A 26,590-nucleotide genomic window follows, 5' to 3' on the forward strand; every position below is an offset into this window, starting at 1 on the left:
TGGACCCATTTGTCAAGAGTATTAAAGTCCAATGTGATGGGGCGGAGCCAAGATGGCGGAATAGTGAGGGCACACACCGATAGTCCGGGAAAATTTAGTTTAATAAGAGTGGAGTTACAGTAGCCTCAGAAAAAGAATCAGGAAAAAATTGCAGAGGAAACTCTTCTGGATCTAGGGGCTGTGACTCGGAGGACCTACGGGGAGAGCAAGGTCTCCCACTGCACGGGGGCCGAGCCGCGGGAGCCACAGGGTCTTCGCGCCAGTGCTGGAAGGGGAGTGGACGTGACACAGATGACCAGCGGAGAGAGCAGGGATGCCCACGGCTACGAGTCCACACATTGGTGCTGGAAGGGGAGGTGAGCTCAAGTAACCTGAGACAACAAGGAAACAGCAGATTTAATCGACACTATTGCCCAAATGGATCTAACACATATCTACAGAACTTTCAATCCTACATCTAAAGACTTTACATTCTTAGCAGTGCATGGAACCTTCTCTAGGATTGATCACATACTAGGCCATAAAGCAAGTCTCAGCAAATTTAAAAGAATTAGAATCATACCATGCAGCTTCTCAGACCACAGTGGAATGAAGCTGGAAATTAGCAACTCAGGAAACCCTAGAAAGCATGCGAACTCATGGAGACTGAACAACATGCTCCTGAATGAACACTGGGTCATTCAAGAAATCAAAAGAAGTCAAAAACTTTCTGGAAATAACAATACAACATTCTGGAAATGAGGATAACAATACAACATATCAAAACGTATGGGATACAGTGTTAAGAGGCAAGTTTATAGTAATAGTTGCCTATATCAAGAAATTGGAAAGGTACCAAATGAGCTTTCAGCACATCTCAAGGACCTAGAAAAACTGCAGCGAACCAGACCCAAATCTAGTAAGAAAAATAATAAGAAATCAACAGGATTGAATCCAAAAAACATTACAAAAAATCAGCCAAGCGAAGAGCTGGTTTTTTGAAAAAAAAAATTGACACCCCATTGGCCCAACTAACAAAAAAAGAGAAGACTCAATAAAATCAGAGATGAAAAAGGAAATGTAACAGACACCACAGAAATAAAAAGAATCAAAAATTATAAGGAATTATATGCCAGCAAACAGGGAATCCTATTAGAAATGGATAGATTCCTGGACACATGCAACCTACCTAAATTGAACCAGGAAGACATCGAAAACCTAAATAGACCCATAACTGAAACAGAAATTGAAACAGTAATTAAGGCCCTCCCAACAAAGAAAAGCCCAGGACCCGATGGATCCACTGCTGAATTCTACCAGACATTTAAAGAAGAACTGACTCCATTTCTTCTCAAACTATTCAGAACAATCAAAAAAGAGGGAATCCTCCCAAGTTCTATGAAGCCAGCATCACCTTAATTCCTAAACCCGAATAAATGCAGCACTGAAAGAAAATTACAGACCAATATCCCTGATGAACATAGACGCAAAAATCCTCAATAAAATTCTCGCCAATAGAATGCAACAACACATCAGAAAAATCATCCACCCAGACCAAGTGGGATTTATCCCTGGTATGCAGGGATGGTTCAATGTGTGCAAATCAATCAATGTGATACACCACATTAACAGACTGCAAAAGAAAAACCATATGATTATCTCAATAGATGCAGAGAAAGCATTTGATAAAATTCAACACCCTTTCATGATGAAAACTCTAAGCAAATTGTATTGAGGAATGTTCCTTCTATACCCAATCAAAGCAATTTATGAAAAACCCACGGCCAGCATCCTATTGAATGGGGAAAAGTTGGAAGCATTTCCACTGAGATCTGGCACCAGACAGGGATGCCCACTCTCACCACTGCTATTTAACAATTCTGAAAGTTTTAGCCAGAGCCATCAGACAAGAAAAAGAAAGGAATACAAAGTGAGAAGGAAGAAGTCAAACTATCCCTCTTTGCAGACGATATGATTTTTTACTTAGGGGATCCAAAGAACTCTGAGACTATTGGAACTCAGGAGTTTGGCAAAGTGGCAGGATATAAAAATCAATGCACACACACAAAAAAAAAACAGCCTTTGTATACACAAGCAATGCCATGGCTGAGAAAGAACTTCCAAGATCAATCCCATTCACAATAGCTACAAAAACAAATACCTTGGAATAAACTTAACCAAGGACGTTAAAAGATCTCTACGATGAGAATTACAAAATCTTAAAGAAATAGAGGATACCAAAAAATGGAAAAATCTTCCATGCTCATGGATTGGAAGAATCAACATCAAAATGTCCATTCTCCCAAAAGCAATTTTTACATTCAATGCAATCCCAAGACAAAGACATTCTTCTCAGATCTACAAAAAATGATGCTGAAATTCATATGGAGGCACAAGAGACCTCGAATAGCTAAAGCAATCTTGTACAACAAAAAGCCAGAGGCATCACAATACCAGATTTCAGGACATACCACAGGGCAGTTGTAATCAAAACAGCATGGTGCTGGTACAGGAACAGATGGATAGACCAGTGGAACAGAATAGAAACACCAGAAATCAATCCAAACATCTACAGCCAACTCATATTTGATCAAGGATCTAAAACCAATTCCTGGAGCAAGCACAGTCTATTCAACAAATGGTGCTGGGAAAACTGGATTTCCACGTGCAGAAGCATGAAGCAAGACCCCTACTGTCGCGACCCCTCTTCGCAGAGGAACGACACAGGACCCTGTGCTGTTCTTTTGTCTGCTCGGCCCTCCCCGGCTTTGCTGCTGGTTCTTCCCGGGTTGGCTGCCGTCCCTCCACCTCCGTGGAGGGGCAGGCCCCCCTGCCACTTTCCCCACTTCCGCGGGGGAGTGGCACACCACCGGCCGGCTCTCTCGGGGGCTGCTCAGATGTTCCTCAGGTGTTCCTGGTGCATGTTGTGTGTCTCCTCCTTTACAGTCCTCTTCCACCAATCCCAACTCTGCTACCCACATGCCGAGTACACTGCTCTCCTCCAATCAGGAGCAGGATCAGCTCCTGCAGGTTATTGGTCGAACTGGAGGCAGCTGTGTAAAAGTTGTTTACTCCTCTCCCAGCGCCATATTGTGGGAGAGCAGATGCATAGAATAAGTCTTAATTTCAGTAACTCAGTCTAGTCCGAGTTGCTCCCCACACCCTACCTTTCACCTACACAAAAATCCACTCAACATGGATTAAAGACCTACATCTACGACCTGACACCATCAAATTATTAGAGAACATTGGAGAAACCCTTCAAGATATTGGCACAGGCAAAGAGTTTCTGGAAAAGACCCGGGAGGCACAGGCAGTCAAAGCCAAAATTAACTATTGGGATTGCATCAAATTGAGAAGTTTCTGTACTGCAAAAGAGACAGGAGAGTGCAGAGACAACTGACAGAATGGGAAAAAATATTTGCAAACTATGCAACAGATAAAGGGTTAATAACCAGAATCTACAAAGAGATCAAGAAACAACACAAGAACAAAACAAACAACCTACTTAAGAGATGGGCCAAGGACCTCAATAGACATTTTTCAAAAGAGGAAATCCAAATGGCCAACAGGCACATGAAAAAATGCTCGATCACTAGCAATCAGGGAAATGCAAATCAAAACCACAATGAGGTTTCACCTCACCCCAGTTAGAATGGCTCACATACAGAAATCTACCAACAACAGATGCTGGCGAGGATGTGGGGGGAAAGGGACACTAACCCACCGTTGGTGGGAATGTAAACTGGTCAAGCCACTATGGAAGTCAGTCTGGAGATTCCTCAGAAACCTGAAAATAACCCTACCGTTTGACCCAGCCATCCCACTCCTTGGAATTTACCCAAAGGAGTTTAAATTGGCCAAACAAGCTGTCTGCAACCTCATGTTTATTGCAGGTCAATTCACAATAGCTAAGACCTGGAACCAACCTAAATGCCCATCAACGGTAGACTGGATAAAGAAATTATAGGATATGTACTCTTTAGGATACTATACCGCAGTTAAAAAATGAAATCCGGTCATTTGCAACAAAATGGAGGAACCTGGAACACATCATTCTGAGTGAAATAAGCCAGTCCCAAAGGGACAAATATGTTCTCCCTGATCGGTGACAACTGACTGAACACCAAAAAGGAAACCTCCTGAAGTGAAATGGACACTATGAGAAACGGTGACTTGATCAGCATAGCCCTGTTAATGAACAACTTAATACGTTACCCTCTTAGTATTTTTTTTGTCTGTTCTACTTAATACTACTGGTTTAATTCTGTAATTAATAGTTATTAAGTGTTGAAATTTAACTGAAATGTGATCCCTGTTAAATATGAGTGGGACTAAGAGAGGGAAGAGATGTACAATTTGAGACATGCTCAAGCTGACTTGCCCCAAATGGTGGAGTTAGAAACATACCAGGGGATTCCAATTCAATCCCATCAAGGTGGCATGTACCAATGCCATCTCACTAGTCCCAGTGATCAATTTCTGTTCACAATTGATCATAATGATAGGACTAAGAGTCAAAGGGATCACATAAACAAGTCTAGTGCCTGCTAATACTGATAGAATAAAAAAAGGGGAGAGCGATCCAACATGGGAAGTGAGATACACAGCAGACTCATAGAATGGCGAATGTCCTAAACAGCCCTAAAGGCATTCGGATCCAGCTGAAAAGCCCATGAGAGTATTTCAGGCATGGAAAGCCAAGACACTCTGGCAAAAAAAAAAAAAACAAAAAACAAAAACACACACACACACACACACACACACACACAAAAGAGACAACCCTAAATGGAAGATCTCTGTGAGTGAGATCCCAGTGGAAAGAACAGGTCTTCAAAGAAGGTACCTTTCTCTGAAGGGAGGAGAGAACTTCCACTTTGACTAGGACCTTGTCTAAATAAGATAAGAGTCGGTGAACTCAAAAGGCTTCCATAGCCTTGGAAACTCATGACTGGAGCCTAGGGAGATTACTGATGCCATAAACAGGAGTGTCAATTTGTAAAGTCAACAACAGGAGTCACTGTGCACTTAGTCCTCATGTAGGATCTCTGTCCTTAATGTGCTGTACATTGAGGCTTAATGCTATAACGAGTACTCAAACAGTATTTTTCACTTTGTGTTTCTATGTGGGTGCAAACTGTTGAAATCTTTACTTAATGTATACTAAACTTCTGTATATAAAGAAAATTGAAAATGAATCTTGATAAGAATGGGAGGGGAGAGAGAGTAGGGAAGGGGAGGGTTGTGGGTAGGAGGGAAGTCATGGGGGGGGGAGCCAATGTTATCCATAAGCTGTACTTTGGAAATCTATATTCATTAAATAAGTTAAAAAAAAGTCCAATGTGATTCCAAAATTTACTCAAAAGTGGCAAATGACTGGAAAATGTATTTCCATAATAAATTCAAATGGCTGAAATGTATACAAAAGCTCTTCAACATTGATTATCATCAGGGAAATGCAATGTTAGGGTGGCTAGCCCCAGAAATTCAGAGAAACACAAATGTTGATAGAGAAAATAGAATGCTTATGCATTGTGGAATGTAAATTCTATTTTCCATGAAATCCTTGAGAATGTATGTGTGTGTGTTATTCATCCATGAAAAAGGAAGTCCTGCCATTTCAGACAAGAAGGAATCTGGTAGATATCCCTCTGAAATAATGTGAATACAAAGGAAAATGCTGGGAGATGACATTTGCATGTGGAATCTCAACCAGTTAAATCCATGTACACATAAAATGGAAGTGTGGTTTCATGAGGGTAGTGGGAGAATGAAGTGATGTTGATTAAAGATCATAAACTTGAAGATGGAAAAACTCGATCACTAGAACAGCATGGTGACTACAGTTCTTAATTATGTATTTTACAATGGACACTTAAGAGGTTATTTCTAAGGGGGTGATCACCACACTCCAGCAGAAAGGTAATTTGTGAATTAATGGTTGACTCAGATTCACTTGTGATTCAACTTGACTATATATATAAAAATGATCAAGTAATACACCTTTAATACACATTACTTATGTCCACTAAAGCTGAAGACACTTTTTAGTAAACAGCTTTCAGTAAAGCTGAAAACATTACTATAACCATGACAAAAGGGAAAAAGTTTCATTTAACAAATAACTTGGTTTACACATTTTAGAATTTCAGTCCTATTGATATTGTCGACATTAGTCAACTTTGTTACTTTTGAAAAATACCTGAAAAAGTATTTGAGAAAGAGGCAGCTTATTTCAGCTTACAGTTGGAGGGTGCCGGATCATATTCAGAACTTAAATTCCTCACATTTTCAAGTCCTCTGTGTTGATGTTTAGGGAATTTTTGGCCAATAGACCTGTGAAATTTTACTAAATGTATAGATTTGGTACCCACCACTACAATCAGTATACAGAACTGTTCCTCATACACTTGTACTTGCTGTTTGTCACACTCCCCCCACCCACATACCCTAGCAACAACTGATCGTTTTCCATGTCTACAATTTCCTGACATCAGGAGTGTTACTTGAAAGGGATCTGCTATGTTTTGGATGCTGCGTGTTCTGAAGCCCCAGGTGTTAAAAGGTTGGTTTCAGGGTATTGATACTGGGACTAAGGGAACCATTAGTAGATGAAATGAGGTGAGAGGTCATTGCATCATTGGGGGTGTTCCCCTAGAAGGTAGTTCTCTTGAGAGTGTTATTCTAATAGCCTGAGGTTGGGCCCAGCCTCCCCAATTCCTTGCTGGCCCTATGATCCTTCTTTCACATGCACTCCTCCATTGCAATCCACTCCTCTCAGCAGAGAACAATTAAGTTCCCTAATCATGGACATGGATGTACAAACCCTGAAGTTAAAAGCAACTCAATATCTCCAATCAGTAACTTGAAAGTATACTTGCTGCCTCCAAGGATGCAAATTACCATGAAGTTGAAATTGGGATTGGAGCCTGGTCTTATACCCCAGCATTCCGACACGGGATGTAACTATCCTAGGAATATTTTAACCATCAGGCCAAAGGCCTGCCTTCAGACTTTTACTCCCGATATCTTTAAGTTCATTGGCCACACAGAAGCTGCACACATGTATATGCTGGGCTGTGTTTATATCAATTCCTCAACTTTCTTTAATTTGAGTTAAATCAAGAGGATAAAAACAAGAGGATGAATGTGAATGAGCAAAATTGACATTGAGACTTCATAATTTTTTATAGCTTTGTCTACACTCGAGAAGTTTTTTTTTACAGTGGTAATATTTACTACTTGAATTCTTTAGTGGAGGTTAAGCTTGTGATTATAAAATGACAGTATGTGATAGTAAAAATTAAAAAAAAAATAGAGGAGGGGGAGGGTAGGGTAGGAAGTATCATTTTGCTCTTAAATCTATGTATGAAATAAAGGAAATTTGTCCATCTCATGAATAAATTATTTTTTAAACTAGAAAATGTTACAACTGAAAGATCAACATTTAAGCTCCTATTTGTGAAGCAGAACTATCCCTATAGTTGAGGGTATGGAGGGGAAGTGGCTATACTTCCTGGTTCCTCCAGAGTTGGGTAGTTGAAGACATTTTAGATTTCTCCAAATGCTGCTAATGTAATGCCATCATCCAGTCTGATCCAGGATTTTCAAGTTTAGCAGGCTTTGACCTTGCCAAGCTCCAAAAGCAGGGATGCCCCACAGCTGAACAGCTGAAGAGTGAGTACTCCTGTGCAGAATTTGTCTTCACAGTGCCAGGGACACCACTCCTAATACGAACAGTCAGCATGAAAGGAGGAGTTTGCACCAAGAGAAACCTGGCTTGTCTGCTTCCCCACTAACCAATGCCCTCAACTGCCAGGGGAGCACCTAGTGTAATGGACTTTGCTTTGATCCCTCCCCAGAAGAGCAGATCTAGGTCAGAATTTCGCGTAAGGAACAGGTTAGCTCACCTCCAACCAATTCACCCGGTTTCTTCTCAGAAGAAATACAGTGAGAAGTGATTGCAAGCCCTTCCATATCCACCTGATCTTTCAAGCACAGCAACCCAGAGCCTTCTTGCCAAAGCTGTCAGGGTAAGTTACACAATGGGGACAAAGCCATACATGGAGAGAAAAGCACCTAAAACGGAACATGATCATGTACATCTAACTGTGCAGTCGACACATTCCAAAACATCCCCTGAAAAATGGCACTCCAGCCACCTCCCAAAGGCAAACAAATGCGATAGCTAAAGAACTCCCAGGACTAGCACAGATTAAAAAGTAGGAGTGGCAGTGGTCATGTGTTTCTGGCTAGAAGATCAAACAGAGTATCCAGAGCACTGTGAACAAAGACAAAAGGCTTTGGTAACTTTGGGAAACAGCCTTGTTGTTTTGAAGGTGTTCCTTGAAACTAGAGAGGAAACAGTAAGTTTCGTGGTACTACAAAAACAAAGTACACCATAACCCTTCTCAGCTGCTACTCTATTTGAAGAGATGGTGAGAAGTGGATGGTTTTGAATGTGTCCATCCTTTCTTGAGAGCTTCTGTCTGAGGGAAGGGAGTGAATGGGACACAGCTAAAGAAACCATGATTTTCTTTAAAAAAATTCCCTGGATGGGGCCAGCACAGTAGCGCAGCATGTTAAAGCCCTGGTCTACAGCGCTGGCATCCATATGGGCATTGGTTTGAGTCTTGGCTACTGCACTTCAGATTCCAACTCCCTACTAATGTGCCTGGGAAAGCAGAAGATGGCCTAAGTCCTTGGGCCCCTGCACCCATGTGGGAGACCCAGAAGAAGTTCCTGGCTCTGGATCTGCTCAGCTCCAGCCGTTGTAGCCATCTGGGGAGTGAACCAGCAGGTGCAAGAACTCTAGGACACACACTTTCTCTTTCTTGTCCTCTTTCAAATAAATTCTAAAAATAATCTGGATTTTTAAAATATTTAAGGTATGCAAATTTCACATATTTCCTGTATGCACATTCAGGAACACAGTGATATTTCCCATGTACTCTCCTTCCCACCCACACTCTCCATCTTCCTCCTCCCTCCCCAATTCTCATTCTGAATTTTTACAAAGATCTACTTTCAATTTAAATTTATACTCATAAGACTAACCCTGCATTAAGTAAAGAGTTCAACAAACAGTATGAAGAAAACACACACTGTTTCTCAATAGTTGAGATAAGGTCTGAAAAAAAGCATTGAATCTCAAAATGTCAATTTTACTCCTAAAGGTTACATTTTAGGTACTCTATTAGTTACCAGAGGTCAGGAAAAACATATGATATTTGTCTCTTTGGGACTGGCTTATTTCACTAAGTATAATGGTTTACAGTTGCATCCATTTTGTTGCAAATGACAGGATTTCATTTTTTTTACTGCTGTGTAGTATTCCATAGTGTATATATACCATAGTTTCTTTATCCAGTCTTCAGTTGATGGACATCTGAGTTGTCTTCCTCAAACATGCGTATGTTAAAGATGTCTAAGGACATTGCCATTTGATTTATTATTTTGATCCTGGGGATGTATTAAAAGCCCATGCTCCTCTCTCCACTCCATTAAACTAATTCCAAAATTGAAACTTTAACCAAAAAGCTAGTTTACCAAACGTGGTGAGGTTGAGGACTGGAGGGCTGATAAAAAAATGACACAGGACTAAGAAAGGAAATAACATACCAGATGCTTCACTTGGGAAACTTTCACCAGCATGGCACCATTCAGACATAAAAGGGAGAGGTCCTCACCCAGAATCATAACAGAACTGAGGACCTCCTGAGAAAATTTGGGGCAATAAGGGAATGGATCTCTTCAACAAGGTTGAGAGAATCTGGATTAAAGTGCTCAGAAAACACCAGTACTTGAAGACCTTTACATCTATAGGCTTGATTGATCAGTGCTTAGCAGATGCTAGATACAGAATCTTGGTTTATGCAAAATAGGTAATATGGAAATGGCTAAAATACACTAAATTGGAGTATATTCATTCATTGGCTATGTGAACATTTCACTTTGGTGCCAATGGTCATTGGAATATTCCCAAGCATGCTGTGAACAATTAAAAACCATGAGGTCCATTTTATACCAATGTAGAAAAACTACTGTTGACTCATAATTATCAGCAAGGATTACAAGAAGAGTTTTCTCACTATATCCCTAAGAAAACAGTGAATTTCCACATATTAGAGAATCACTATGGTACACTGTGCAACTCCTTGTGCACCACTCACCAGATGGCTGGCTGGGGAGTTCTGGATTACATCCAGGGAGATATTCTTCTGGGACTAATATGAGTAGACTATTTCCTAAAAAGTAGAAAACCAGCTTCCTTTCCTCCCAGAAGCTAGTTCTGACCTTGGTAATTATATCTGGATTTGGTTAGCCAGGTCCCTAGGGCAGTACCAGAAGTTTTGTTCCTTGATTCTAAAGTACCTCACTGCATTTCTGCCCATGGATCTAATCTGGGATAAGAAAACACCAGGCAATCACCATTAGCAATTCAGCCAGCAGAGCTTGGATAAAATACCTTGGCACTGTGCAAGGCATTTTAAAAAGAGGGAATCTAATGTATGGCCAGCCCCACAAGCTGAAATGTGATGAGATTTTTGGGTCATCATGGCTTGGTGGTCTACCCAGGTGGGACTGATTGGTATAGCTCCAGGTCCACGGCATATAAACTTCAAGTAATTAACTGAGTTAGGGAAAAGCCAGGGGATCTTACTGCTATGACCAATCCCTCAAACAGGTGAGTTGATTTTAGTCTTGAAGTGACCACACTTGGCTACGCTTGCTGATTACACATGCACAAATTTCAACTGTGCTTCTGCTTTTTGAGACAAAGCATTTCTCTGTATGATTTGTTCATTGTCTTTTTAAGTTTGATATAGCTACACAAGAAACTTGGCACATTCATGAAGGGTGTAATTTTGTTTCACTCCCCTTTCCTTACCACACTGCCTGACACCTCAACATTATACAGGTACTCAAGATTTCTGCTGGCTGACTAGATATATTAGCTAGAAATGTCACTGTAAGTCCAAACAACATAAGTCTTCATGAATGTATATCTGTATATCTATTTAGCCATCCATTTACTTATCTATATACAGACATTCCCCTATGTTGATAGGGGAAGAAAGATTATACAGCCACTGGCACTCTGGAGCTATTTAAGGAGGCTCTCAGGTACCAGGATGTCTATTTAAAAATTTGGAAACCCGGAAAAGCCACTTGTAAAATTATAGGACGATTTCTAGAGTATTCTAATATCACTTAGATAAGGCACTAAGGGAGGACGTGTCCCCTCTTGCTCACGGACTGGTCAGCCCTTGTGCTCTATTCAAGCCTTACCAGGAAAGGCAATTTCACTTACAAGGTCTAGCTGTTCAGATGTTAAACTTTACCAGAAATACCAACACAGACACAACAATGAATTTTGTCCAAACGTATAGGTACTTAGTGGTCTAGTCCAGTCATTACATAAAGTTAACACCCACTAGGATTACATGTGAAAAAAACACAAGGATCAAGGCAGCATTTTGGCATGCAAAGCCATAAGCCTTGACATGCATAGGAGAAATGAGGAAGAATGGCTGGAAGTGGAGAAGGGGTAAAAAGGAGGCAAGTTAAGGGGTATTCTGGAGGCAAGAAGATGGAAAAGGAGGAAGGGGAGAGAACTAGAAGACAAAACAATGTCATAGGCTTGAGCAGAAGGAGTAAAACTCCAGGGTAAGAGTGCAGCCAATGCTGAAAAGCCCATGAGAGTATTTCAGGCATGGAAAGCCAAGACACTCTGGCAAAAAAAAAAAAAAAAAAACACACACACACACACACACACACACACAAAGATCTCTGCGAGAACCCAGTGGAAAGAACAGGTCAAAGAAGGAGGTACCTTTCTCTGAAGGGAGGAGAGAACTTCCACTTTGACTACGACCTTGTCCAAATATGATCAGAGTCAGTGAACTCAAAAGTCCTCCATAGCCTTGGCAACTCATGACAAGAGCCTAGGGTGATTACTGATGCCATAAACAAGAGTGTCAATTTGTAAAGTCAACAACAGGAGTCACTGTGCACTTACTCCTCATGTAGGATCTCTGTCCTTAATGTGCTGTACATTGTGATTTAATGCTATAACTAGTACTCAAATAGTATTTTTCACTTTATGTTTGTGTGGGAGCAAACTGTTGAAATCTTTACTTAATATATACTAAACTGATCTTCTGTATATAAAGAGAATCGAAAATGAATCTTGATGTGAATGGAAGGGGAGAGGGAGTGGATAAGGGGAGGGTTGTGGGTGGGAGGGACGTTATGGGGGGAAAGCCATTGTAATCCATAAGCTGTACTTTGGAAATTATATTCATTAAATAAAAGTTAAAAAAAAAAGTGGAGGTGGTACATGAATCCAGGAACTTCAGGATGGTATGCATGTGTCTTAACTGCTTTCTCAACAACCAGGCCAAATGCCTTCCTTTAACATTTATCTCATCTGCAGTACCAACGCCTAAGATTATCAGTTTTACTAGCCTTTAATAATAATTTCTTTTTTTTTTTTTTTTTTACAGGCAGAGTGGACAGTGAGAGAGAGAGACAGAGAGAAAGGTCTTCCTTTGCCGTTGGTTCACCCTCCAATGGCCGCCGCGGCCGGCGCGCTGCGGCCGGCGCACCGCGCTGATCCGATGGCAGGAGCCAGGAGCCAGGTGCTTTTCCTGGTCTCCCATGGGGTGCAGGGCCCAAGCACCTGGGCCATCCTCCACTGCACTCCCTGGCCACAGCAGAGGGCTGGCCTGGAAGAGGGGCAACCGGGACAGAATCCGGCGCCCCAACCGGGACTAGAACCCGGTGTGCCGGCGCCGCTAGGCAGAGGATTAGCCTAGTGAGCCGCGGCGCCGGCTCTAATAATAATTTCTTGTTTATTTCTTATCCACCTAAATTATAGAAGAATATTTAGGGGCCGGCGCTGTGGTGTAGCAGGTAAAGCTGCTGCCTGCAGTGCTGGCATCCACATGGGCGCCAGTTTGAGTCCTGGCTGCTCCACTTCCTTTTTAAAAAAAAAAAAAAAAAAGATTTGTTTGCTTAAAGGTCAGAGTTACAGAGAGAGAGGGAGAGGCAGGGAAAGTCTTCCATCCGCTGGTTCACTCCCCAGATGGCAGCAATGGCTGGAGTTGTGCCAGTACGAAGCTAGGAGGCAAGAGCTTCTTCAGGGTCTTCCATGTGGGTGCAGGGGCCCAAGGACTTGGGCCATCTTCTATTGCTTTCCCAGGCCATAGCAGAGAGCTGGATCGGAGGTGGAGCAGCCGGGACTCGAACTGGCGCTCATATGGGATGCTGGCACTGCAAGTGGTGACTTTACCTGCTATGCCACAGCGCCGGCCCCGATCCATTTCCTTTTTTAAAAATTATTATTATTTATTTGAAAAATCAGAGTTACACACAGGGAGAGAGAGGGAGAGAGAGGGAGAGAGAGGGAGACAGAGGGAGAGAGAGGGAGAGAGAGGGAGACAGAGGGAGACAGAGGGAGACAGAGGGAGACAGAGGGAGACAGAGGGAGAGAGGTCTTCCATCGCTGGTTCGCACTCCAGTTGGCCACAACGGCTAGAGCTGTGCTGGTCCGGGGCCAGGAGCTTCCTCCAGGTCTACTACTTGGGTGCAGGGGTCTAGGGATTTGGGTCATCCTCCACTGCATTCCCAGGCCATAGCAGAGAGCTGGATCAAAGTTGAACAGCCAGGACTCGAACCGGCACCCATATGGGATGCCAGCACTGCAGGTGGCAGCTGCTTCACTTCCTATCTAGCTCTCTGCTGTGGCCTGGGAGGGCAGTCGAGGATGGCCCCAGTGTTTGGGCTCCGGATGGGCCCATCTCCGGCTATTGTGGCCAATGGGAAGTGAACCGGCGGATCAAGGACTTTCATTTCTCTCTCTCTCTTTCTCTCTCTTTCTCTCTCTCTTTCTCTCTCTCTTTCTCTCTCTCTTTCTCTCTCTCTTTCTCTCTCTCTTTCTCTCTCTCTTTCTCTCTCTCTTTCTCTCTCTCTTTCTCTCTCTCTCTCTCTCTCTTTCTCTCTCTCTCTCTCTCTCTCTTTCTCTCTCTCTCTCTCTCTTTCTCTCTCTCTCTCTCTCTCTCTTTCTCTCTCTCTCTCTCTCTCTCTCTCTCTCTCTTTCTCTCTCTCTTTCTCTCTCTCTTTCTCTCTCTCTTTCTCTCTCTCTTTCTCTCTCTCTCTTCTCTCTCTCTTTCTCTCTCTCTTTCTCTCTCTCTTCTCTCTCTCTCTCTCTCTCTCTCTCTCTCTCTCTTTCTCTCTCTTTCTCTCTCTTTCTCTCTCTTTCTCTCTCTCTGCTTGTGCCTCTTCATAACTCTGCCTTTCAAACAAATAAATACATCTTTTAAAAAATATTTGAAACATGGAAAATCAAATTTGGAAGTTTTATGATTTTGACCTATCATCTATCGCTTAGAGTAAAGGAAGTCATAGACAAAATATTAGTATATTTCCTTTGATTTTGTTTTAATATGTATAAACCTAGCATGTAACAAATAAAATTGGCTAAAAAAAAAAAAAGTGCAGCCGATGAACAGAGAACGCCCAACATTAGCTAAATCCCTCATCCCTCACCCCATGGTGAGCAACACTACCTAGTTGGCCCACTAGGGCCAATTTTCCTGACTTCAGGAAGGAGCTAACAGAGTAGAGCTACCCTGGCAATTCCACACAAATCTCTCATGTGGGCAACTTGTTGTTCTCTCACAGGCATCTCCTCCTTTCCCACAGCAAGGAAACTAACCTGTCTGCCTTCTCTAGTCCCTGGAGGTCCTTGGAGCTCAGTGTGGCAAAGGAAACAGTAGCCAAGCAATAAAACCACGCATCTTTGTCTCTGAGAACATGCACACAACTCACCATGGGTGACCCTGTCTTTGTTCACAGTTGCTTCATAAAGCTTGGTCTTTGTGAGAAACAGCCTCACTCATCTTCTCAAACGAAGGACACAGATTCAGGAAGCGCGGCAAAAGCGAGACTTGTTGAATGATCTTGCAAGACTCCGTGCCTTGTGGGCCAGCACACCTAGGGTGGTTCACAGCAAGCTATTTATTGCCTAGCACGCAGGTCCATCCCCTGGTTCCTCATTGGTGGAGTAGCAAGAGGGTACACTCCTCCCAGCATTTGCTTCAGCTGTTTTGGCCACTAAACTCCTGTTTGCCTGAGAGCTTTCAGGTGCAGGTAACCTAGCGGTCGTACACTGAAAACAAACCAAATGTTTACTTCTCACCATGTGGCGTGGTGGAGAGGACACATTTTCCTGAATTGACAATGAAGTTAACAGAGTAGAGATATGCAGGTATCTCCAAACAAATCTCTCATGTGGACAAATGTTGCTCACTCACAGGCGTCTCCTAAGTACCCACAGCAGGGAAACTGAGGTGCGAGCCCCTTCTTGGCCCTTGAGGTCTTTGGAACTCCACGTGGCCTACTAAACCACAGGCAAGTGATGAAAGTAAAGCCTCACATGTTTGAGGACACGCACACACTCACCATAGATGGTCCTGCCTATGATGACGGATGCTTCATAAACTTTGGTCTTTGTGAGAAACAGCCCCATCCATCCACTCAAATGATAGACACAGGCTTGGGAAGTGCAGCAAAAGCAAGACCCAGTGCCTGGTGGGCCAGCACACCTGGGGTGGTTTACAGCAAGCTATTAACTGCCTAGTTTGCAGATCCCTCCTCCGGTTCCTCATTGGTGGAGTAACAACAGGGTCCAACCTTCCTAGCATTTGCTTCAGCTGTTTTGGCCACTAAATCTTATTTGCCTAAGAACTTTCAGGTGCATGTAACCTAGCAGTCGTACCTTGAAAATGAACCAATGTTTACTTCTCGCCATCTGGAATGGTAGAGAGGCGTTCTTGGGCAACACATCCTTGTGCAAGTTGTGTGCATGGGAGGGGAACATGGGCTTGTCTAGGAGGAGAGGTAAATTATTGACTCACAGATTAGCACTCCTGCAGAAAAGCTCACATTTTTGGTTTGTGGGAAATATCACTAAACTCTCCCATTACCAAATTCCGGCTGGAAAGTGCCTGTCATAAGCTGCCTGCAGGTCTCCCTCCTCTGGCAAATTAGGAATTCCCCAAACACACCTCCTGCCTACTCCTAGCCCAGTTTTGCCCCCTAAAAACTTGAAACAATGGAATTCAGACTTCTCTCTGCACCTTTGGTTTTCAGCTCCTAAGCAGCTGTGTATTTTCAGCTTCCATTCCATGGCAAGCAAATTTCTCTATCATCCATCCCCATCCACACTCCAACACAGCATTCTCACAAAGGCCCCCAGGGTGCATTTCAGGCCCTTGTGAGACTTGCTGTCTCCCACGATGAACATCAGGAGGAAATATTATTTTTAAGATTTATTGTATTTATTTGAAAGAGTTATAGAGAGAGGGAGAGACACAGAGAGAGGTGTTCCATCCGCTGGTTTACTCCCCAATTGGCCGCAACGACCAGAGCTGCGTTGATCCTAAGCCAGGAGCTTCTTCAGGGTCTCCCACGCAGGTGCAGGGGCCCAAGGCCTTGGGCCATCTCCCACTGCTTTCCCAGACCATAGCAGAGAGCTGGATGGGAAGAGGAGCAGTTGGGACTAGAACCGGTGCCCATATGGGATGCCAGCGCTTCAGGCCAGGGCTTTAACCCGCTGTGCCACAGCGCTGGCTCCAGGAGGAATCTATATAATCAGGACTGAAGCCGAGGTGCAAACCCAGTAAATCCTATTTGGGATGTGAGCATCCCAAGAGGTGACCTAATTGCTGCCCCAAATGCACACCCATGAATCCATCTTTTCACTTGTATAACAATTAAAAGGGAAATATATAAAAATAATTATAATTAGGCAGTCTTGTGTCAATTTTTTATTTTTGCTGATCTTTTGTAATTTTTTTGGATTCCATTCTGTTGATTTCTTCTCTAATTTTAATTATTTCTCTTCTACTAGTTTTTGGTCTGGTTTGCTGCAGTTTTTCTAGATCCTTGAGATGCACTGATAGCTTATTTATTTGATGCATTTACAATTTCTTAATGTAGGCACCTATTGCTATAAACTTTCCTCTCAACCCTGCTTTTGCTGTATCCCATAAGTTTTGATATGTTGTGTTATCCTCATTTACTTCCAGAAAGTTTTGATTTCTCTTTTGATTTCTTGAATGACCCAGTGTTCATTCAGGAGCATGTTGTTCAGTCTCCATGTGTTTGCATACTCTCTAGGGATTCCTGAGTTGCTAATTTCCACCTTCATTCTGCTGTGGTCTGAGAAGCTGCACGGTATAATTCTAATTCTTTTGAATTTGCTGAGATTTGCTTTATGGCCTAGTATGTGATCAATCCTAGAGTAGGTTCCATGTACTGCTGAGAAGAATGTGTATTCTTTAAGTGTAGGATGAAAAGTTCTGTAGATATCTTTTAGATCCATTTGGGCTATAGTGTCATTTAAATCTACTGTCTCCTTGTTGATCTGTCTGGTTTATCTGTCTATTTCTGAAAGTGAAGTATTGAAGTCCCCCAATACTATTGTATTGGAGTCTAAATCTCCCTTTAAGTCCCTTAACATATCTTTTAAATAGACCGGTGCCCTGTAATTAGGTGCATATACATTTATAATAGTTACATTTTCCTGTTGAATTGAACCCTTAATCATTATATAGTGCCCCTCTTTGTCTCTCTTAACAGTTTTTGTATTAAAGTTTATTTTGTCTGATATTAATATGGCTACACCTGCTTTTTTTTGGTTTTTTTTTTTTTGTTGGCATGGAATATCTTTTTCCAACCTTTCAATTTCATTCTGCATGCATCTTTGTTGGAAAGATGTGTTTCTTGCAGGCAGCAAATACATGGGTTTTGTTCCTTAATCCATTTAACCAGTCTGTGTCTTTTAATTGGAGAGTTGAGGGCATTAATGTTCAGTGTGACTATTGATAGTGACTTTGCCATGCCATTTTCCCAAAGATATTTTCTAATATATGCCTTGAACTTCCTGTGATCTTTTCCTGTGAAGTTTTCTTCCTTTACTGTCTTTCATGTTGATGGCTGTGTTTCTGTGTGTAACACATCTTAAAGCATTTTTTGCAGGGCTGAACGAGTTGTGACAAATTCCATTTCTGTTTCTATGAAAGGTCTTTATTTCACCTTCATTCACAACTGAGAGCTTTGCAGTATATAATATTTTGGATGGCAGTTTTTTCTCTTAGTACTTGGGCTATGTCTCACCATTTCCTCCTAGTCTGTAGGGTTTCTGATAAGTCTTTTTTGAGTCTGATTGGAGCTCCTCTGAGAGTAATCTGACTTTTCTGTCTTGCACATTTTAGAATTTTTTTTTTTTTACGTTACACTGATGTTAGTTTGATTACAATGTGTCGTGGTGAAGATCTCTTTTGGTCATGTTTATTGGGGGTTCTATGTGCTTCTTGTACTTGGATGTCTCTTTGTTTCTCCAAACCTGGGAAGTTTTCTGCTAGTATCTCACTAAAAAGGCCTTCTAATCCTTTCTCTCTCTCTATGCCTTCAGGAACTCCTAGAACCCGAATACTGGTTTTTTTAATAGTATCCTGTAGATTCCCAACAATATTTTTTAGTTTTCTAAATTCCTCTTCTTTTCTTTGGTTTGACCGTATACTTTCCTGTGCTCTAAGACTGATATTCTCTCTTCTATCTCACTGATTCTGTCTTTAAGGCTCTCAAATGTGTTTTTCATTTGTTCTATTGAGTTCTTCATTTCGTTTTGGTTTCTTTTCAATATCTCAATTTCATGTTCTACTAAATTCCTCATTTCCTTTTGATTCCTCCTTAAGATTTCATTTTCACCAGGTTGATTTGCTGTCCTGTCCTGTATGGATTTCTGTAGTTCATGCAATTTTTTGATAACCTCTAAATGTTCTTTTTTGATTTAGATTTATAATTTTCATTGACAATGTTTGTTAGAATATTTAAAATCAAAGTCCAATTCTTAGGTCTCCGTTAGTTACTTATTCCATTCATTAAACCTACTTTCCCTAAAGTCTTAAGAAACAAGTCAAGCCTATGAAAACACCTGTTCACATTCAACATCAGTTTTACATATTTCTGTTCTATGATGCATTTTTAAACACTCAATTGGTATATCAAATAATTTTTATAGCAGTATGTTTTTGTTTAAGATTCAGAGATTATTTAACAAACTGATTAAGAAAAATATAAAATCAGTCTCATTCAAGAGTGGTCCATATGCTGATCACCTAGAATCCTGATTGGCCAAAATTTCAAACCCAACAGCCCTAATTACACAAATACACTGAATTTCTTTAAAGGTAAACATAAGCATATTATAATTTCTGAGAAATACTTTGTCAGAGATAGCCGCTACTGCCTAACATTTCTGGCACCATTAACTGGTTCCTTTATCATCATTATGTGGGTGATCAAGTTTCCTTTAAATATGAGCAATTTATATGGGCAAAGTAGTTAATAAGAATCGTTTCATTTACTAATAAACCAAATGTGCTTGTATGTAACCCCTCTTCCCAAAGTTTTTGAAGCTTTGATGTATTGATTTTGGTCTGCCCTTAATATAAAATATATCAACAAACATTTTTGCAGAGTTAACACTAATACTACAAATTGATGACACTTTAAAGGCAAAGCAGGGGACCTGTCTGTCCTGTCCCTGAATTCTGACTTTCGCTGCTGTCACACTGTCTGCTCAACACTGACATTTTATCGTTTACAAGTGGAAAGATACCTACCTATGTGAGTTTAAAAACTGATCTGCACAAAAGAAATAAAAAACCTTATATACACCAAATTGGTTTTTAAAAATATAAAAATAACACCTGTCACTTCTGTCATGCTGAAAATTTGACATATATACACACATGCAGGAGAGAATTTCCATTATAGTCCTCTGGACAACTGTAGCGTGTGTACTGTTACATGATGAACACACCATCACTGGAGCTTTCACTCTGACAGAAGAGATGTGTATTCAAAATAGTTCATGTACTAAATGCCACAATAGTCTATATATAAATGCCGGTTATAACTTTTGTTCTACCTGATTAAAAGAATGTCTTAAGCAAGCTAATATTAAGTGCACTAAAAACCACAATTCAAGGATCTATATCCTTATATAAAGAAATCAAAAATGTACAAAATACAACTAAATGTTCTTATCATAAATTTTTTGAAATCTGTATCTTGCATTTGTTCTATCTCATTATCTTCATAATCTTGTATTGGAGTGTCATGTTTATTTGGGAGCGTCATGATATCTTCCTTGTTCTTATTTCCTTAGTTTCTGTATTTGTTGTTTGATATTGTGGAGATATTCTTTGGTTCCTCCTCCTCCTCCTTCTTTTTTTTTCACTGTGGTGGCTTTTCTCATTATACTATGACCCTAGATTAAGTGGATTGTCTGCTTTTGGTGAATCTCTAGAGGCTTGTGTTGGGTGTGGCCAGAGAGCTCTGTTCAGTTTTTCATTGTTAAGGGTGTGCCAAAGGTGACACACCCAGGTTTGGCATGGTAAATCTTCTCTCTCTCTCTCTTTTTATTCAGAAGGGAAGTAATTCCTCTCCACTGAGCTCTTCTCCTGGATGGCAATCAGTGCCTGAGCACTAGCCACAGTGGGTATAATATTTGTCTGCTCTGTCCCAAGGACCACAAAAAGGATCTGTTCAGTCCTCAGTCTAAGCTCAGATTCCCTTGCAATGTCTCTCACCGCGTAGCCAAAGCTGCCCAAATTTGTGGTGTCTGCCACCCAGACTACTCAGGTCTCAGCCACACTTTGAGTTCTCCCACATGACCTCAGTTTTTTTTTTTCTATTCACAGTTCCAGTTCATAAGCTCCACACTTTCACTAGGTTATAGTCTCCTGTTATTTCTCCCCATCAGAGTCAGGTTTTTCTGCTTGGCTGAGGGCGGGCACAGCCCTGAGCTGGTGCAGTTGTTATGTATATCCAAAATGGCACCTGCTCTATTGTCTTGCTTGCCTTTGTAAGGTGAGTGGAAAGAGAGAATCGTTTCTGTACCATCCCTTTTATTTTTTTTCTCTCCTCTAGTTAGGCTGGTGAACTTTCCCCCATGGGGCTTCAAGCCCTGTTCCCTCTAGGCACTTCCTGCCACTTTTCTGCTAGTGTCTAGGGCTACTGCAATTTCGTTTCACCTCCCTTCCAGTGCTGGAGCAGAAACTCCCTCGGTAGCTTGGGTTCAGAGCCATGGGCATCCGTGCCCTGCATGTTGGTCCACCATGTCTCTCTCATTCTGGAAGAGTTTCCTTTGCAGTTTTTTTTCCCTAACTCTTTGCTGAGTCTACAGTATCTCCACTTTTATTAAACTATCTTTTCTTGGACTGTCAGTGAGCGCCCTCCCTATTCCACCATCTTGGAGCCCTCTCCTCCCCATTATATGACTAGTGTTTATTGAAGTGCACTTGGAGCAATGTGTCAGGAGTCTGACCAATGTGTTGCAAGGCCACCAGTGAGGAGTGAGGAAAAGGATTGCAGTGTGCATATTAGGGGTCCCTGGTGAGAAATACCAGAATCCAAAAAGGAATTGAATCCTTTCAAAGTAAGGACACCATAGCCATTAATTAAAATATTATTTATGACCAATCTTAAAGACAGTAGGGAAAATTTTATTCAAAGAGAAACTACTGAGATGGTTATCACTGCTGTGGAATCACACAGTGGAGGTTACAGAAGGAATTCAATCTGAATATGCATGCACAAGTTGAACTGAATAACCAAAGGACAGAGTAAGGTCTGTATATCCCAAAAAGAGTTGAAGGTCTTACATTTTTTCTGTAAACACAAGCAAGGTCCTATTCTTCAAAAGGAACGAGATAAAATATTACTTTTTAAAAAATTCTATTTGTTCTTGTGTATAATCTTTATCTAAGAATAGAATGATATTTGCTATTGTACAATTTCCAATCATTCAGAAAAATCCATACCAGAGAGAATAAATCTACTCACATTTCAAGAAGAAATCATGAGTGCTGGCGCTGAACCTCTTTGCCGATATCACTACAGAAAAATAAAAAAGGAAGGATGGGTGAGTGGATGTCTAGATACACAGAAAGAATGGAATAAGACAGGAATGACATTGCATATTATTTTTTAAAAATAAACATGTTACATCAACTTAAAATAAGAAAATAAAGGGTGTTGAGAAAACTACTGAAAATTTCCTGATCACAAGAGATACTTGTTTCACAAAATTCTGCTGGCCTCCTCTAGGTTTCCCTGCCATTGCCAGCCTATTATCTGGTCCACTGAGGAATAATGTTTGCTCAGCCTCTGTCAAGAATTTGCTTACCATTAAGAAGAGCAACAAAATGGACAAGAAATAAAGGTAGCTCTTGTGGTTTGAGTTCTTTACTGTCAGGATTCTGATCTCAGCCACTCATGATATCTTGATTGCTGCCAGTTAGAACTTTGATATCAGAACTGGAACACAAAAAAATCAGAGAAACTTCAGCCAGAGATGAGTGTAGAGAGCAATGCACTTAGGTGAACAGGACTTATATTGAGGGTGAATGCAATGGAAGGCTGACAGGCGACAACATTTAGCTCATGTATGCTTTCATTTATTCTTATTTTTCCAGAGAATTGTTTCAGACTTCCTTTTCAGGCAGTTTATAGACTTGAAGTGTAAGCATGCATCTGTTCTATGAACCTTCCTTAGATGGCTGGCACACTTTTTTCCTTTAATTGTAGATAATTTTGGTGTAAAACATGGTAATTCAAAATGTGTACAATGTGTAACCATCACATCAGGGTAATTAGGGTTTTTCATTTCCATAAACAGCAAACCCTTTAATAAAACATTTTTCAGTCAGGTTCTAGCCATTAAACTAGAGGATTCCTACAAAAACTTTGATTTGGCGTGGAAAGCCAAGACATTCTGGGGGAAAAAAAAAAACCTAAATGAAAGATCTCTGCGAGTGAGATCCCAGTGGAAAGAACGGGTCATCAAAGAAGGAGGTACCTTTCTCTGAAGGGAGGAGAGAACTTCCATTTTGACCATGGCCTTGTCTAAATATGATCAGAGTCGGTGAACTCAGGGGGCTTCCATAGCCTTGGCAGCTCATGACAAGAGCCTAGGGTGATTACTGACGCCATAAACAAGAGTGTCAAATTGTTAAGTCAACAACAGGAGTCACTGTGCACTTACTCCTCATGTAGGATCTCTGTCCTTAGTGTGCTGTACATTGTGATTTAATGCTATAACTAGTACTCAAACAGTATTTTTCACTCTATGTTTCTGTGTGGGAGCAAACTGTTGAAATCTTTACTTAATGTATGCTAAACTGATCTTCTATATGTAAAGAGAATTGAAAATGAATCTTGATGTGAATGGAAGGGGAGAGGGAGTGGGAAAGGGGTGGGTTGCGGGTGGGAGGGATGTTATGGGGGGGAAGCCATTGTAATCCATAAGCTGTACTTTGGAAATTTATATTCATTAAATAAAAGTTAAAATAAATAAAATAAATAAAATAAAAAAATGAAAAACTTGGCATTTCAGGCCCAGCAGTCAGGGATACACGACTGAAATGGGGCTGAACATTCTGTTTTTTAGAAGAGATCGATTCTTCCCCAAATGGCCATGGTCCCTACCCTACTTGCTGGTCTTGTGGGGAGCAATCCGGACTGGACTAAGTTACTCGAATTAGGACTTATTCTATGCATCTGCTCTCCCACAATATGGCGCTGGGAGAGAAGTAAACAGCTTCCGCACAGCTGCCTCCAGTTCAACCAATTAACTGTAGGACTTGCTCCTGATTGGAGAGCAGCGTACTCAGCCGAGTTGGGATTGGCGGAGGAGGACTATAAAGGAGGAGAGAGACGGCATGCATCAGGAACATCTATGGGGAACATCTAAGGGAACCCGTGCAGCCCCCGAGAGAGCCGGCCGGCGGTGTGCCGCTCCCCTGCGGAAGTGGGGAATGCGGCCAGGGGGAACTGCCCTTCCACGGAGGTGGAAGGGATAGTAGCCAACCCGGGAAGAACCAGCAGCAAACCCGGGGAGGGCCGAGCAGATGAAAGAACAGCGCAGGGTCCTGTGTCGTTCCTCCACGAAGAGGGGGAGCGACATAATGGTGCCGTGACTCGGATATGAAGCCTAGGCAGGGCTTAGTGTCGTTCCTCCACGAAGAGGGGGAGCGACATAATGGTGCCGTGACTCGGATAGGAAACATGACTCGGATAGGAAACCTAGCTCGGATAGGAAACTTAGGACGGATAGCAAACTTAGGAGGGAAGAAACGGGAAGAACTGGGAAATTACCGGAGAGAGAGACTAGCAAACAGCCTAGGGAAAAGCCGGACGAAAAGGGTGCCGGAAGAAGCTATTGAAAGCCTAGGCATAGACTCGGATATGGACTGTGGGAAAGAAGTTAGGATTGAAAGCGAAAGTGAAAGCTTTCATAGACTCGGATGCGGACTATGGCGGGGAAGCTAGGAGATTGAAAGCGAAAGTGAAACCTGGAGGAGGCTTGGACTCGGATACGGACTGTGGGGAGTAGCCAGGAGAAATGAGAGGAATATTGTTGGAAGAAAACTTAAGGAAACATACCGGGTAGAGAAAAACGTTAGGGAGGATGAAGCCGCGAGTGCAGGCCGAGGCGGAGATATAAGCCACCTTGGAATTCTTCAAGTCACCCCGGGGAGCAAGAGGCGAAGATCTGGAACCAGAGGCAGAGACGTGGGCCGCCAGGTTGAAATTCGCCAGGTTAGTCCGGGGAACTTGGACTGAATGCCGGTGGTGGCGGAAACATTCGCGGAAGCCGCCGCGTGCAGAGAGAGCACGGGGCGTGAATAGATAGAGAACGCGGGGCTGGCGCGCGAGGCCGTGGTGCGGGCGCGAAGTGCGTGGAGACCGCGGAGCGTGCGCGCAGAGCCGGGAACCCGCCGGCGGGGCGAGGCGCCGGGAAGCCGCGCAGAGCCGTGAAGCTGCCGCGGGGCGAGCCGCCGAGAAGCAGCCTCGGGGCGGAGCCCGCCGGCGGGGCGAGGCGCCGGGAAGCTGCGCGGAGCCGTGAAGCTGCCGGCGGGGCGAGGTGCCGGAAAGCCGCAGGGATAAGAGAAACAGAAGTTTGGAAGTGAAGTAAAAGAAAAATAGGAATGCTGGAAGATAGAAGTAAATGGAGAAATAGGAATGCCCGGAGATAGAGAAATAGAGAAAAATAAGGCCTCCCCTCAACATGCCAATTAGAAGGCTTGGATTCGGTCTGCCCGATTAGTGAGGCGATGAGCACCTGGGCGGCTAGCCGCAGGTCACCGAAGACAGGCACGAATTAACATCAGTAAGGCTTCCCCACAATACAACAATATTAAGCTTGGATTCGGTCTGCCTGATTTAAGGCGGTAAGCGCCAGCAAAGCTCGACCAGAGTATGAGCTGCAGGTCACCGAAGATAGGCACGGACCAACACTAATAAGTCTCCCCCACAATAAGGCAATGAGAAGGCTTGGATTCGGTTTGCCTGATAGGTTTTGTAAGCCCCTGCGGGCAGAGCAGAGCATGCGCTGCAGGGCACCGAACACAGGCATGCATCAGCGCCTAAAAACCTCCTCACAATGGCGAAGAGAGGACCCGGATTCGGTTTTCCTGATTGATAGGACTTGTAAGAGCCTGTGGCAACTCTAGCAAGTAGAGCAGAGTGTGTTCCGCGGGACACCGAAGACAGGCGCGTATCAACGCTAAAAAATAAAAAGAAAGGGGGATCTGTGGGGAGCAATCCGGACTGGACTAAGTTACTCGAATTAGGACTTATTCTATGCATCTGCTCTCCCACAATATGGCGCTGGGAGAGAAGTAAACAGCTTCCGCACAGCTGCCTCCAGTTCAACCAATTAACTGTAGGACTTGCTCCTGATTGGAGAGCAGCGTACTCAGCCGAGTTGGGATTGGCGGAGGAGGACTATAAAGGAGGAGAGAGACGGCATGCACCAGGAACATCTATGGGGAACATCTAAGGGAACCCGTGCAGCCCCCGAGAGAGCCGGCCGGCGGTGTGCCGCTCCCCTGCGGAAGTGGGGAATGCGGCCAGGGGGAACTGCCCTTCCACGGAGGTGGAAGGGATAGTAGCCAACCCGGGAAGAACCAGCAGCAAACCCGGGGAGGGCCGAGCAGATGAAAGAACAGCGCAGGGTCCTGTGTCGTTCCTCCACGAAGAGGGGGAGCGACAGGTCTCATTAATCTTTTTTTTTTTTGACAGGCAGAGTGGACAGTGAGAGAGACAGAGAGAAAGGTCTTCCTTTGGTTCACCCTCCAATGGCCGCCGCAGCCAGCGCGCTGCGGCCGGCACACCGCGCTGATGTGATGGCAGGAGCCAGGTACTTCTCCTGGTCTCCCATGGGGTGCAGGGCTCAAGTACCTGGGCCATCCTCCACTGCACTTCCCTGGCCACAGCAGAGAGCTGGCCTGGAAGAGGGGCAACCAGGAAAGAATCTGGCGCCCCGACCGGGACTAGAACCAGGTGTGCCAGCGCCGCAAGGCAGAGGATTAGCCTAGTGAGCCGCAGTGCCGGCTGGTCTCATTCATCTTACCTGCATAACCTTGTCAGCATTTGAAATCCCAACCATGATTATTATAATTTGTAGTTATATAAAATATCAAAGGCAGACAAACAGAGTGTATCATACGATGAATCTTATGTTTCC

General features: G+C 42.8%; 1 protein-coding gene across 4 annotated transcripts; it reads right to left on the reverse strand.

Annotated features, from left to right (window-relative positions):
* Positions 1–83: 83 nt before the first annotated feature.
* LOC138847675 (uncharacterized) lies at positions 84–26,131 on the reverse strand. 4 transcript variants are annotated; one of them, XM_089324863.1, is made up of 5 exons: positions 24,505–26,131; positions 22,247–22,377; positions 21,904–21,954; positions 14,815–15,154; positions 84–371 (listed from the first exon to the last, which is right to left on the reverse strand). In XM_089324863.1, the coding sequence occupies exons 1-2, from the start codon at positions 25,129–25,131 to the stop codon at positions 22,372–22,374; spliced, it is 633 nt and encodes a 210-aa protein (XP_089180989.1). In that variant the 5' UTR covers positions 25,132–26,131; the 3' UTR covers positions 84–371; positions 14,815–15,154; positions 21,904–21,954; positions 22,247–22,371. The 4 variants fall into 4 exon arrangements, 3 of the variants coding, with proteins under 3 accessions (XP_089180989.1, XP_089180990.1, XP_089180991.1); XM_089324864.1 differs by lacking the exon at positions 84–371 and adding an exon at positions 7,903–8,058; XM_089324865.1 differs by lacking the exons at positions 84–371; positions 14,815–15,154 and adding an exon at positions 16,334–16,520.
* Positions 26,132–26,590: the final 459 nt, after the last annotated feature.

The sequence above is a fragment of the Oryctolagus cuniculus genome, chromosome X (assembly GCF_051225735.1).
Source record: "Oryctolagus cuniculus isolate XC-2025 breed Fujian yellow rabbit chromosome X, ASM5122573v1, whole genome shotgun sequence".
Taxonomy (NCBI): domain Eukaryota; kingdom Metazoa; phylum Chordata; class Mammalia; order Lagomorpha; family Leporidae; genus Oryctolagus; species Oryctolagus cuniculus.